The 12819-nt window shown below is 39.2% G+C and overlaps 1 protein-coding gene across 1 annotated transcript; it reads left to right on the forward strand.

The window, feature by feature from the left end:
* Window positions 1-2150: 2150 nt before the first annotated feature.
* Window positions 2151-8849, forward strand: LOC133743011 (uncharacterized). The gene is made up of 5 exons (XM_062170749.1): window positions 2151-3321; window positions 4702-4837; window positions 4928-6841; window positions 7102-7557; window positions 8221-8849. Exons 1-4 carry the CDS (start codon window positions 2210-2212, stop codon window positions 7480-7482), a joined length of 3543 nt encoding a protein of 1180 aa, XP_062026733.1. The 5' UTR covers window positions 2151-2209; the 3' UTR covers window positions 7483-7557; window positions 8221-8849.
* The last annotated feature ends 3970 nt before the right edge of the window (window positions 8850-12819 follow it).

The raw sequence follows: 12819 nt of genomic DNA on the forward strand, positions 1-12819 counted from the left end.
CCCAAAGCACCAAAATAACCAAAAATTATCCCACTTACCCCAGCAACAAATTTTTATTCTCACTTACCCTATTTAAAGCAAAATGACAGTTTTGCCCTTGACTTAATTAATTAATTACATGTGGCCCTCTCTTTATCTCTCTCCTCTCTCCCTGATCTGCTGTAGTCTCTATCTCTCATCCTCCATTCTCCGATCGACTCTCTCTCTCTCTCTAGCTCCGGTCTAGATGGCTGACGGCGAGACGAGGCCGAAGATGACCGGTCGCCGGTGGTAGGCGATCTAGGAGTTAGAGCTGGTAGGCGACGAGGAGTCGGACCTGGTAGGCAACGAGGACCGGTCGCCGCTGGCAAGCGATCTCGGAGTCGGAGTTGGTAGGCCACGAGGAATCGAAACTGGTAAGCGACGAGGTCAGATCTGGTAGGCGACGAGGAACCGGAGCTGGTAGGCGACGAGAACCGATCGCTGCTGGTAAGCGACGAGGAGTCAGAGCTTTGAAGCACCGGCGAGAAGCTGAGTCTCCACGTCATCTTTCGAATCCTGAGGTGCTGCTGCTTTGGAATTGGCGCTTTTGCTATTTTACGAGAAGATGAATTACAGCAATTGAGGCCGAGCTTGGATCCCTCAGCTGCACCTGTTGTGGTTTGCTCCGGTTTTTTTTTTTGGCGGAGGTTTGCTCCGGTTTGGTACCCAGAGTATTTTTTGGGTGGCCAAATCAATTTTTTTTTTTCAATAAATTGTTTCTCCAAGAATGAAAGAAAAACGGAAAAAAAAAAAAGTGTTGTACAATTTGGTCTTGTTTTAAACATGCACAGATTTGAAAAGAATTCCATCATCTATTTGGTCTTGTTTTTTCTTTCTTTTTGGTAAAATGGGGGCAGAAGGCCGAGAAGGAAAGAAAAAAGATGAAAAAAAAAAGTTTTATTAGAGGGCAATAGAAGGCTATTGGGGGGCAATAGACGGCTATATAGACGTTTTAAAATTGATATAATTTCTTCGTTTTTTTCTCAAATCAAAGTTTTATTTGTCTAATTTTAGGAAGATTAGTTTCCATTCCGGTTATCGAAAGTTCTATTGGGGGGCAATAGACCTCTATTCCCCCTTTATTGGAGGGCAATAGACGTATATTGGGGGCAATAGATGCCTATTGGGAGGCAATAGACCCCTATTGGGAGGCAATAGACGCTTATTGAGCGGCGGCCGGTGATCGGAATCCGGCGGCCGGTGACGGGCTCCGGCGAAGTCTCTTATGGTTTCTCTCTCTCTCTAAGTAATAAAGGGATGAGGGGTAAAATGGTATTAAAAAAAATTTAAAACCAAAAAAAAAATTTAATGGGGTATTAGGGAAGACTCCCTTAGAGTGTATTGGGTAAGAGGGAATTAAAAAAACTTAATGGGGTTTGTGGGAAAAAAATCTCTAGAAATGGGGTAAATGGACAAAAACTCTTTTATTATTACAAAAATGTAGGTTGTTCAAGGACCAATTTCCACACCGACTTTCTTTCATTAGTTTAGTTGATGGCCGGTTACTTTTACAGTCGATTAGTAATTCTAACGACAAAAAAAAAAAAAAAAAAGGACGTATTCTATTGAGAGTGTCCCGTGACCACACTTCCTTTCACAACTTCAAAGTCGCTTGCTGGCACCCCACCCCTCCCATCCAACTCTTGAGATATCTAATATCAAGAAAATTATTATATGGTTCAGGATTATAGTACACGTAGTGTCTCCACTAAATTTGAGTGATAGTATGGACTCAAAACACCACATGATAATACCACGTGGTAGTCTAGAACAATAGAATAATTACTCTTAATAGTTAATACCAAATCAAATATCTTCCGAATTACCAAATTATTGGGTCTAGTCAGCCCCATGGACCCAATTGAAGGTTGGCTTCTAGCCCAAAGACTTTCAATGGGCCAACTTACACATGGCCCTCATCCACTACCCCAAAATCTCTATTGCGCCTTTCTACTGGAGTTTGTTAAAACGGGCCAAAATTGGGTGGAGGGAATCCCTATTGTTAAAGTGGGCCATAAATCAAAATCCAAATAATGCATGGGCCTAAACCGAGCCCAATCACAGGCACGTGCAATAGTATTGCACGCGTCAGCAACGTTCCCATAGATACACTTTTCGGTTCATTCAATTAGATACACAGAGTTGGGTGTGGTCATCGAATCACCTCCCCCGTTCATTCTTCAATGCCATGGCCACCGTCGACGACCACCACCTCCTCCACCTGGACTCCGTCCCCGTCGTCGACCTCCGCCTCCTCACCCAATCCGAGCTCTACTCCCTCTCCCTCTCCTCCTCCTCCTCTTCCGCATCTCATCGCTTCGACGACGACGTTTTGATCCCCAAAATCGACCGCTCCGTCTTCAACGAATCCGCCGGCAGCCGCAAACAGACCTACTCCCGCCTCCGCCTCGCCCCTCGCAACTCCCAATTCGCCTCCTCCTCCAATTCCAAATCTGCCCTCCCTCCCTCCCACCTCCTCCTCTCCCAGCCGCTCGATCTCGAGAGCCGCCAGATTATCTCGCTCCTCAAGCAGCTCTTCCCCTCCGACGATCAAAACGACGACGTCCTCCTCCCCCAAACCACCACCCCCACCCCCACCCCCGTGCAGTACAAAATCCCCGCCGCGCCGGCTCCTTCCCTCGGCGCCTCGGCCGGTGCGGTTTCCGGCGTCGATTCCTCGCTCGGGAAACGGAAGCGCGGCCGGCCGCGGAAGGATTCTAACGCCGTGGTTGCGAAACCGGAGGCGGCTGTGCCGGTCGGCTCTGCTGCGTTGGCTGGCGGTGCCCGTGAGGCTGAGGATGGCAATGCCGGTGTTTTGGTTGAGAAGCGTGACGGTGGAGCTACAGCGGTTGGGACTTTTGTGCTGAATAGCGAAGGACAGCTTGTGCCGAGTAGCGAGGGGAAGAGGAAGCGAGGGCGGCCGCGGAAGGATGAGATTAGGGTTAGGGATGAGAGGACAGTGGCGGCTTCGGTGAGGAAACCGCCGAGAGTGAAGAAGGAGGAGGATGGAGAGATGGTGATGGTGAACTTGAACGACGTCGTTGTGGATTTGGAAGCATTGGCCAATGCGGACAGTGTGTTTGGGGAGGAGTTGAGGAAGAGGACAGAGGGGTTGGAAACTGAGGCGAAGTTGTTGGGGTTTCTGGAAGGGTTGGAGGGGGACTGGTCAAGTGCTAGGAAGAAGAGGAAGATTGTGCAGGCGAGTGAGCTCGGCGACTTGTTGCCGAAGTGGTGGAAGATCATGCTGTCTCTCAAGAGGAATGGAGGTCATAAATGGCTTGTGTGTAGGCGGTTTATAAGGTAGTTTTCTTCTGAATGCTTGTTTTTTTCGTTCTTGTTATCATTGTTAATGATTGTATATGTGACTGTTTTTGTATAGAAATGTGTTATTGAGCTTAGTATTATTGTAAAGTGTGTTGATTTGGGGTTTCATTCTACTTTAAAAGGGAGAAACTTACGTTAGAATATATATTTTCTTGTAATTGCTTGGGAATAGAATAATATACTGTATATGAAAAGAAGAAAGTAAACCATTCACAGAAACAACTGTCAATTTATGAATATATTGCTATCTGTGTTGCTTGATGAGTTTTGAGTAGGGCTGCCACTCGGTCGGTTCTAATTGCTTAAAAGCATTACCAAATACAAAACCAAAGCTTTCGGTTTCAAAATTGAGCTCCCAATTACCAACCAAAATTTTCGGTATTTAATAAATTCTACCAAATTCAGTGTTTCGGCTTTCGGTATTACCAACCTTACAACAAGTATTTCTTTAGAATATAAATTAGAATGAACAATATTAGTTTTTGTTTTTTAATTTTATAAATTGTCGTAAACTTTGTGTTCATCTATGTACTATTTCAATTTTCTTTGCACATATAATTTTATCCATTATCTATAAAACTAGTTATCAAATGATTTTTTTATCCCTTACCCTATAATATATGACCTATAATTCTAAGTTCATTAAAATATATGTACTATTAATCTAGTAGTGATAATAATTTTAATACTTTCGTATAAATATTTATGCTTATATTTCTTAATATACATGTGTGTGAATTGAAAACTGATATATAACTAATATTTAGGTAATCGATAAATTTGGCATTTACCAAAACCAAACCAACTTTTTCGGTAATTTTTGGTTTCGGTTACCAAAAAGTCGGTTTACCAAACTTAAAACATCAGTTGGTATTCGGTTCTTTTGATAATTACTGAACCAAATGGCAGCCATAGTTTGGAGGTTAATGAAGTTAGAATTTGTTACCATGGATGGTAATACAATTATAGAACGTAAGAATCTTCTTGAATAGGCCTATGATTTCATAATGGTTGTGCCGTTATGGTCAAACAATGGAAAATCAATAAAAAAAAAAGGACAGTATTGATTTTCCACGATTCAGAGGTATCCAAGACATTTGGGTTTGGGGTTTGGCTGTATGAAACTAGACTTTGGTAAAGATTGATCAGGTCAAAGGAAATTTACAATTTTACGGAATTTTATCAGCGCAAAATGCAAATAGTTAAAATATTTCATGATTGTTTAGCATATAGCTACCAAAGAGATTCTGTAGCTACTTTCTTAATATAGATCCTTTATCGTTAGTCGTTACTGCAATTTTATTTTTAGTATGTGCGTGATTCTTATACTAGTTTCCCTAATATGGTATTATCCAGCCCTAATGGGTTGGAGTTTATGTCGTGCAAGGAAGTTTCTTCATACTTGCACTCTTATTTTGGACTTGGAAGCCAGTCGAATTCTGTTCATACCGATGGGAATATTCAGGTTTCTAATAAAATGGTTTTGGGAGATGTAAGTCACTGTACAATATCTTATTCTTATCATTAATATTATTATTTTTTTGTCTTCTATCTTTATTGTTCAATTTTGTTTTTCATTCAGGGAATGCAACATGATACTAATTTTACCTATAAAGATAACAACAATGGTCATGAGCTTCTTCGCCGCTCCCCAATGCCCATTACCTCTTTGAACAGCTATGTCAAGAGCATTGAAGCATCAGGAGAAGTAATGGGTATGCGAAAAAAATTGGATCCTGTAAAGAATGGTCGTTTGGGGACATCCTTGAAAATTCAAGAACCAGTTGAGATAGATGGGGAACAAACTTCTGATATGATGGCCAACTATGATTTGAGTTCTGATTTCTCTCTGGGTAAGGTAAATGATATCATGGCAAAATATTTTGGCATATCCAATGATGAATCGAATTCAATGTCCTGTGAGGAGCAAGCGATGATGGCTGACAAAACAATTTGCTTTTCTGATGGATTAAATGATGGTGTCAGGGTTGCCATCAGCTCAGTTGATGTGCCCAAAGTAGAGATAGACAGTGCTTCAAATGACATGGGAAAAGAACATGGAGCTGACAATATTGATAATCACCAATCAACTAGCACTGTAGATGATTTGAAAATTGATGATGTGGATAATTGTAGGAATGGCAGGTCAATATCTGGTATTAGTGAGAGTCACATTGGACCTGAGACTGCATATAATGTTGACCAACAAAGTACTTCAGAAGCCTGCTCGCTTGTTCCTTCAATTGTGATGGAGTCTCTTCATGAAAGAGGTTCCGACAGTGGTTTATATAGTACAGCCACTGATGAGAAAACATGTGTTGTCAGTAATAACTTCAATAATGATTCATTCCCCACATTTTATGAGCCCAGATTTGATGATATTGGCCTATCTGGGAGTAATGAGAAGACATTTTGTTTTGGCAGCAATCATGCTATGCCAGATGTAGATTCCATGGAGATCAGTGAGCGAATTCGAAGTACTGGAAGCTATTCAAATGTTCCACCTCTGGATGGACATAGTTGTATTATTAATGCAATGAATCCCAGTTGCACAGTGGAAGAACTCTTGCAGGACAAGAGTTTGGCAAGCAACGCATTTAATTCATTTGTTAATAAGCAGACCCCTGGTAATCTAAATAAGGGTGCTATTCATACAGCAGAAGGGCATAAAGTTGAGCATGCCAAAAATTATGACAATAGTGAGTTAAGTGTTAATTTTGGTAGCAGGGCCACTGTAACTACTGCAGATACTACCTCTTGCATTGATCAGGAAAGAAGCTCTAAAGGCTATTCACTTGCTTCATATGCAAACGAGCATGCATCTGTTTCGGAAAATAGTTTTGTCTGCAATAGCATTTTGGAAGAACTTAAGCCCGATAGAGGTACTTCTGAAACTGATTTGGTTTGCCCATCGGAATATCAACAAGGATATAATCTGGTAAATCATGCAAACAACACATCCTCAAGGCCAATTGAAGTATTAAAAGAGGAGGTTAAAAGATCTTGGAATGACGAGGTGCTGCATACTTTTGGCAGCAGTCGCAGTGGACAAGAAGCGAATGCTATGAGTAGCACTGTGACCTCAATAAATTCTCAAGGACCTTCCCTTGTTATTTCGGAGGATAACCAATCATTTGCTACTGGCTCTGGCATATTTAGTAGCTCAGTATTGGACGATAAGCTGATAAGAGTCCCTGTTAATGACTTAGCACGCCCAAGTGGTAGTGAGCAAACCCCTGATTTTGTAAATAATCTGAACAGGATTTATAGCACCACATCGTGGGAGCAGCCTAAATCCGAGGTTGCAGAAAATTCAAGGATCAATGAGGCCATCAATGGTTTTTTAAATGATTCCCAACCCACTGCCGATTCCATCTCCGAGCTTAGGTGGAGAAATGGTGGGCAAAACGTCCAGCAGAGTGCATTGGCTGACAATTCTTCTGCACTTATGCCATCATCTGTCAGTTATCCGAACTTTGATCTGCTGTCAGGCAAGGTATACTGTATATGTGTTTTTGTTCATCCTCATTCTACCTGTCGAGCAGCATGTCTCTAATGCAATTCTTGCTCAGTATTTTTTATTTTATGTGTCTTAAGAATTTAATACTTGGTGCCAAATTTTAGATTGCTTTTTGGGGTTCCTAAACCTTTCTTCCATTGAATGGTTTCAATTTTTCTTTTCAATTGAAAGCTGCAAGGATTCTGATGTGTTGTCTTTCTACTGTAAGTTTATACTGTGTTGGCTTCAATGAACAGGGTGCAAATGGAGCTTTGAGCATAAGTGAAAAGTTTGACAACACTTCATGTTTGGAAGGATTAAAGTCAAGTAGATTAGAGCAGTTTGAGCATGACTTTCTGACTGCTCAAGCAACCTCTCAGTCAAAGGAATCAAATGTGTTGTCATATGATGAGACTCATGAGAGTATAGAGCAAGGTTTCAATTCATCTGGTTGGCCAGAGAAGGAAGCACTGCCTTCAGTGCCAAATATAGAAAGCAGGCGTGAGATTAACAGCTGTGTCTGGTGCAGAAATGAGTTTTATCATGATGTTTATGGAGCCGGAATGCAAACTGGTTCAGTGGGTTTTATGTGTGCAAACTGCCAGGGCAAGTTCTCAGGTCATGTCAGTTTTCTGTAGTTGTCCATTCACTCCATGATTCATGAGGATTTGCTTATTATATACCCATCATCCTAGCAATATCTTTGATATGAGGTAATTTTCACATCTAATGAATGAGTAGATAGTTTGCTCTAGTTTTTTCCAATACTTTGTCTAGCCTATAACAATATACGTGAGCAAAAATATGGTAACAAGATGGCAATCAAAATTAATTATAGTAAAATCATATTTAATAGATTTAGCAAATGTTGTGAGTTATTAGACGGGTTTTTAGTTAGGGCTTTTATGTGTTCTGGAAAATGAATCAAGTTTTGTTGGTGCCCAATCATGCCACCATTTATTCAAGGGGACATTAGATATGGAAGGTTAAATTTAACAAATGTCTTCATATCCTGTTACCCAGAAAAAAGGCTGGGCAGAGTACGTGTGTGTAGCCAAAATAATCTATATTATCCTTTCCTCTATTTCCGGCTTTATCAGATTGTTGTACTTTGGGGATTATTTAATTTCTGTTTTGTTAGCATAGTGGTTGTTTCCATAGTGCGACAGCTTTTAATTTAGTCCCTTTTAACATGCATTCAAGTCTATCATGTGCAGTTCAGATTAGTTCGTACTTTGGTCAATGTTTTAAGCTAAATTTATTAAAAGCTTTATTTCGTGATTACTCTAATTTCATTAATCAATGAATTGGGGATGAGTCGATGACAAGTGATTGTGGGTTATTCTCATATATATATTTATTTATAAATTTTCCAGGCATTGGTCGAACTCTTTGGAGGACTGCTTCACATATAGACCTATGTAACTAGGGACGAGCTGGTTCTGGTATGGCGCTCTATGTCATATCTTGCCAGAAGTCACTTGCTGCAGCACATTCTTTTTTCTTCTTCATTTCCTTTGGGTCTAATTGTTTGTTTGATAATTTACGCTGATTTAGGCCTCTTTTTTTTTCTTTCTGTGGAGGACCTTTTTTATATTATCCTCACAAGAAAGAAACTCATTGTCCAGTTAGGTTTATGGGCTAACTTGTGCATAGCAACTTGCATAACATTTTCGTCTCTTAATATAGCCTTACAAAATAAATACTTACTGCCCAAACTTATTGTATGCTGAGTTGCTGACACTTGTTTTCATTGTGAAAACTTGGTCTTGTTAGAATATGATTATTGTCTTGAAGGTTCTCGAGCTCTACTTCCCCAGATAACAGTGAGAAAGATGCTCTGGGTATTAAAGATGATTTTCTCTTCCTACCTTGTACTGTGGCACAAGCCCAATTTTATGAGTATTTGCTTCTTTTTTAGTCCTATCTGAGGAGTGGGATATAGTTTAGAAGTATTTGGAGAGGATCTGTTGAATATAGATATTAAAATTTTAAACCAACCAAATGTATCTGGCATATATCTTGATGGATTTTGAATGTAGCAGTTCTCTTTGAGCTCAAGGCATACTTGGTAAGGGTTGTATCTACATCTTTGTTTGAGATATATCAGATGGCTCCACAAGCACATCAGCCTTGTGGCATCATTGACATTTTTAATTTTTTTTCATCCATTTGTGGAGCTAATGGACTGGTCATTTAGTCGAAGAAGAGACGACTAAATGCCCCTGTTGGGAATGGAGAATCTTGATGACTTTTTATATTTTTATTTTTATTCTATTTGGTAGGAAGAGAAGAAAAGAGAATCATGGTGGTTTTGTTAAATAACGCCTGGTAGAGTTCATGTCATTTTCCAATGGCTGCGACTTTCTTTTGGAATACCCAGATCAGGATATCATCCCTTGACTATTGCACTGGCCTAGACTTTGGTTAATTTGTTGTATGATATCATTTTTATGTTTCAAAGTAATTTCTTCGTTTTCCGGTAAATCAGTGAATTTACGTAGTCATACTTTACCATAAAAAGGGTCTAGGAGAGGGGGGTGTTTTGTTATAGCTGTCTAATGGTGGTTGACATGATTGAATATGTTTGTAGCCATATGCCATATTCTGTATGCCTTTTTCTTTTTCTCTTTTTCTCTTTTTCTCTTTTTCGAGTAGTATTAAGTAATACCTATTTTAGCTGGAGGTTTATATTACTCGTCTTCTGTTGGGTGGTTGCACTCCACAAATTTTGTCCTGGTAGGTTTTCATCAGAAACAGGTAACAACAATGTGTAGGTAGCATTGATGACTAAAAACTACTAAAACCAAGCATCGAATTCTCCACCCCCACATAGCTGCTTGAAAGTTCCGCCCATGAACCTGTGATTTTTTGGTTATTTACCGAAAGTTAATATCCCAAATAGGTTGTTTTTGGCCAAAAGCTGCTGATATTTTAGTGAAAAATAATCGTCATCGTTACTAAAAGCTGGATAATGCAGTGTATCCGCTAAACAATTTAAAGTCAAGCCCCGTGACTAACCCTTTCGGTCAAGCAGTAGGCAACTTCTAAGCATGTTTGTTTTACATGATTGTCATTGTCAGGCTCAATTTTAATTTCTATACGGCTATACCAGCTCCGAACTTCTCTAATCTGTCTTATGTTATACTAACATCTAACTCATGTTGAGACCAAGAGAAAACTAATTTTAAAATCAACACCATAGCCAAATCATTACTTGGAGAAAACTAACAATCCGGATCAATAGGCAGCATTATCTCCAATTCTGTTCAATTTCCTTGCACTGGCAGACTTAGATGGGGGCAAGTGAGGGCTCGTGCGCCCACTGAGTTTTGTCTGTAGTAGAGTTAACTGATGATCTACTAGCTAGCATACAAAATTTTAGCCTAAATATTAACATACATGCCCCCACAACAGCTTAAAATAAAAAGAATATGACAATATACCCCCGTATAAATAAAATCTTGGGTCCGCCACTGTTTTCTTGGATATGAACAAACTAAAACACAGTGGCACAATAAGGAAGAGAGATATCAGCGGCGGTGACAAGACTAGCATGGTGTCTCCTTACGATGGTCTCTAAGTAGCCATCGTGAATGTTGAAGGTCATAGCTTCGAAGCTGTACATTTTGTTCGATCAAAAATTTACGCGATCTACCATTGGCGATCTGAAATGAAATCAGAGAGAGAGAGAGAGGATGATCAAAGAACATGAAACCCCCTTTTACAAAGAAATTAAGGAATCGATGAGAAGAAATTGAAAACTGAACGATCAGACAGAGCTGAATTGCAAGTTTAAGGTGGTGAGAATGATGAACTGAAGCGGGGAGTAGATTGCGTGAGAATGAGGCTTCCACAGTCCGATGGTTTTTGGTATCACTATGGTAGAAGGTGTTGGGGTGTTTTTGGGACTGTAGAGTCTCGTTCAATAAAGTCTATGTTGTTGCCAAACATGGGCTAGCTTGTGTTACATTAGAAAAAGATCTCCAATTCCATCCAACCTGTAAGAAACACGCCCTAAGTGTGTTCTCGACTTCTTGGTATTTCATAGATAAAACACAAAGCCAGTATGAGTATGAGGTTTCAGAAAGAATATTTTTGATTAGATAGGGTCGACATGTATGAGTTAAGGTCGCCCTACCCCATCAGCTCTTTTCTACTTCTGTCTCAATCTAATCATTCTCGCAAACTCATAGTCTAAATTTTCTGTAAATTTTGATCCTTCTGCAACTTGAAAAATTTCCGACATTCATCTTCGTCACATCTAGATTCGCGTGTGTAGGTTTAAATGATGTTTGTTGGAAAATTTACTATTCTGTACACTTTTTCTTTTTCTTTTTTAATAAACGACTCGACTACCCTCAAGGCTTGATTAATGAAACTGCAAAATATAAACCCGAGGGGGATATTGGTCCTTTTTTTTTTTTTTTTTTGTCTGAGTGATATTGATCCTAAACCCCTTATTACATACGCATCTAGAGAACGTCCTGAAATAATATCAGAAGTCTCTATCAATTAAGTGTATTCAACCAAACACCAACTAGCAAATAGTGTTTTATTGGCTACTCCATTTGCTTTGACATAGTAGTGATATAACTGAAAGATAACTCAATTACATCGAAGCATAATTACCAAAAGCACAATTTTCCTACTATGTTGCCACCGGAAGATAAATCCGACGACACTTAGCTTTACCCTGCCACTGTACACTTTAGTTTTGATTGTTGCGTTGATTTTGTTCTCATACTTAATTATGCATGGTGAATAGTCAATTTTGATGTTATTGAATTTTTTATCCGATAAAAAAGCAATAATACTAGTACAACAATAAGAGCACTACAGATATTGCATGTTCAGGGATATCACTCATCTAAGGGACAGTATTTAAGGGGGTGTGACAGACAAGTGAATCTCAACCACAAGTACTAAATTCAAAGGCTAAAACTATAACAACTTTAAAATGTGCATATAGTATCAGCCATCAGATTCACTTATCCCTTATACTCCCTCAAAAACTGTCTCTTAAGTTAGGTGAGCATGACTCTTATTGTAAGAACTATATATCAATATCAAAGTCAAGACATAACACAAGTCCATGGACACTATTCAGTGCATATGAAAATCACAACACCATAGATATCACATTGGAATTAAAGTGAAAGAGTGTGTGTGTAATTTTAAAATTGAATCACTGCTAGGTCATTTTGGTCTCAATTTTTTTATTTCAGGATTCAGGATTCAGGATCATGGATCCTCGTTCCTTGTTATCAAATTTCTTTCGAATTTTCCCCAATTGGGACAGCTACACTTGAGCGATCTGACATGATATGGATTTTTTAATCACGATTCCTAGATTTAGATAGATCTACCATAAATCGGTTTCTTTGAAGTGTGAGGTCATATGTATTCAAGGTGAAACGGATTTATGACTAAGTTGGACTAAACAAAAGAAGGGGAAGAAATTCCAAAAATCAAACAAGGAAAAAATTGGTGAATTCGTAATATATGCCTTTTCTTGAAGATCTACAATCCGTTCATCTGATCTTCAATTGATTTGAAATTCGTCTTGAGTACGTTCAAAAATCTCACTTCGAGATCTTTATCGTGCTTGTCAGATCTTCATTGGATATTCGATAATTTCTTCAATTGTACACCCATTTCTCATTCAGCCTATATGACCTTCCAAAAAAAAAAAAAACAGAGTGGTTGAAATTAAGACTTGACTCGGACTAATCACCCCCATATCAGTGACAACTCTGATTAACTACTTGAAAGAGTCGGCACTTTTTTGGCGGAAAGTAGAAGACGAGAATTTGATAGAAAAATTGCTATCAACACCCCGAAAAAGTTAATCCAGACGCCTTCGTTATTTTACTTTAATGAAATTTGTCCGTTATCATTGATAATCCAAAATATTAATAGGTGGGTTACTCTCCATCACTACCCTGATCATTTAATAATAAAACTAAAATCAC

This window comes from Rosa rugosa, chromosome 4 (genome assembly GCF_958449725.1).
Source record: "Rosa rugosa chromosome 4, drRosRugo1.1, whole genome shotgun sequence".
In the NCBI taxonomy this organism is placed as follows: domain Eukaryota; kingdom Viridiplantae; phylum Streptophyta; class Magnoliopsida; order Rosales; family Rosaceae; genus Rosa; species Rosa rugosa.

Excerpts from the sequence above, each read along its gene's own strand:
- LOC133743011 (XM_062170749.1), top strand. The coding sequence starts at position 2,210 with ATGGCCACCGTCGACGACCACCACCTCCTCCACCTGGACTCCGTCCCC. Across the intron at positions 4,838-4,927 it reads ATAAAATGGTTTTGGGAGAT|GGAATGCAACATGATACTAA; the intron begins GTAAGTCACTGT and ends TTTTTCATTCAG. Across the intron at positions 6,842-7,101 it reads TTGATCTGCTGTCAGGCAAG|GGTGCAAATGGAGCTTTGAG; the intron begins GTATACTGTATA and ends TTCAATGAACAG.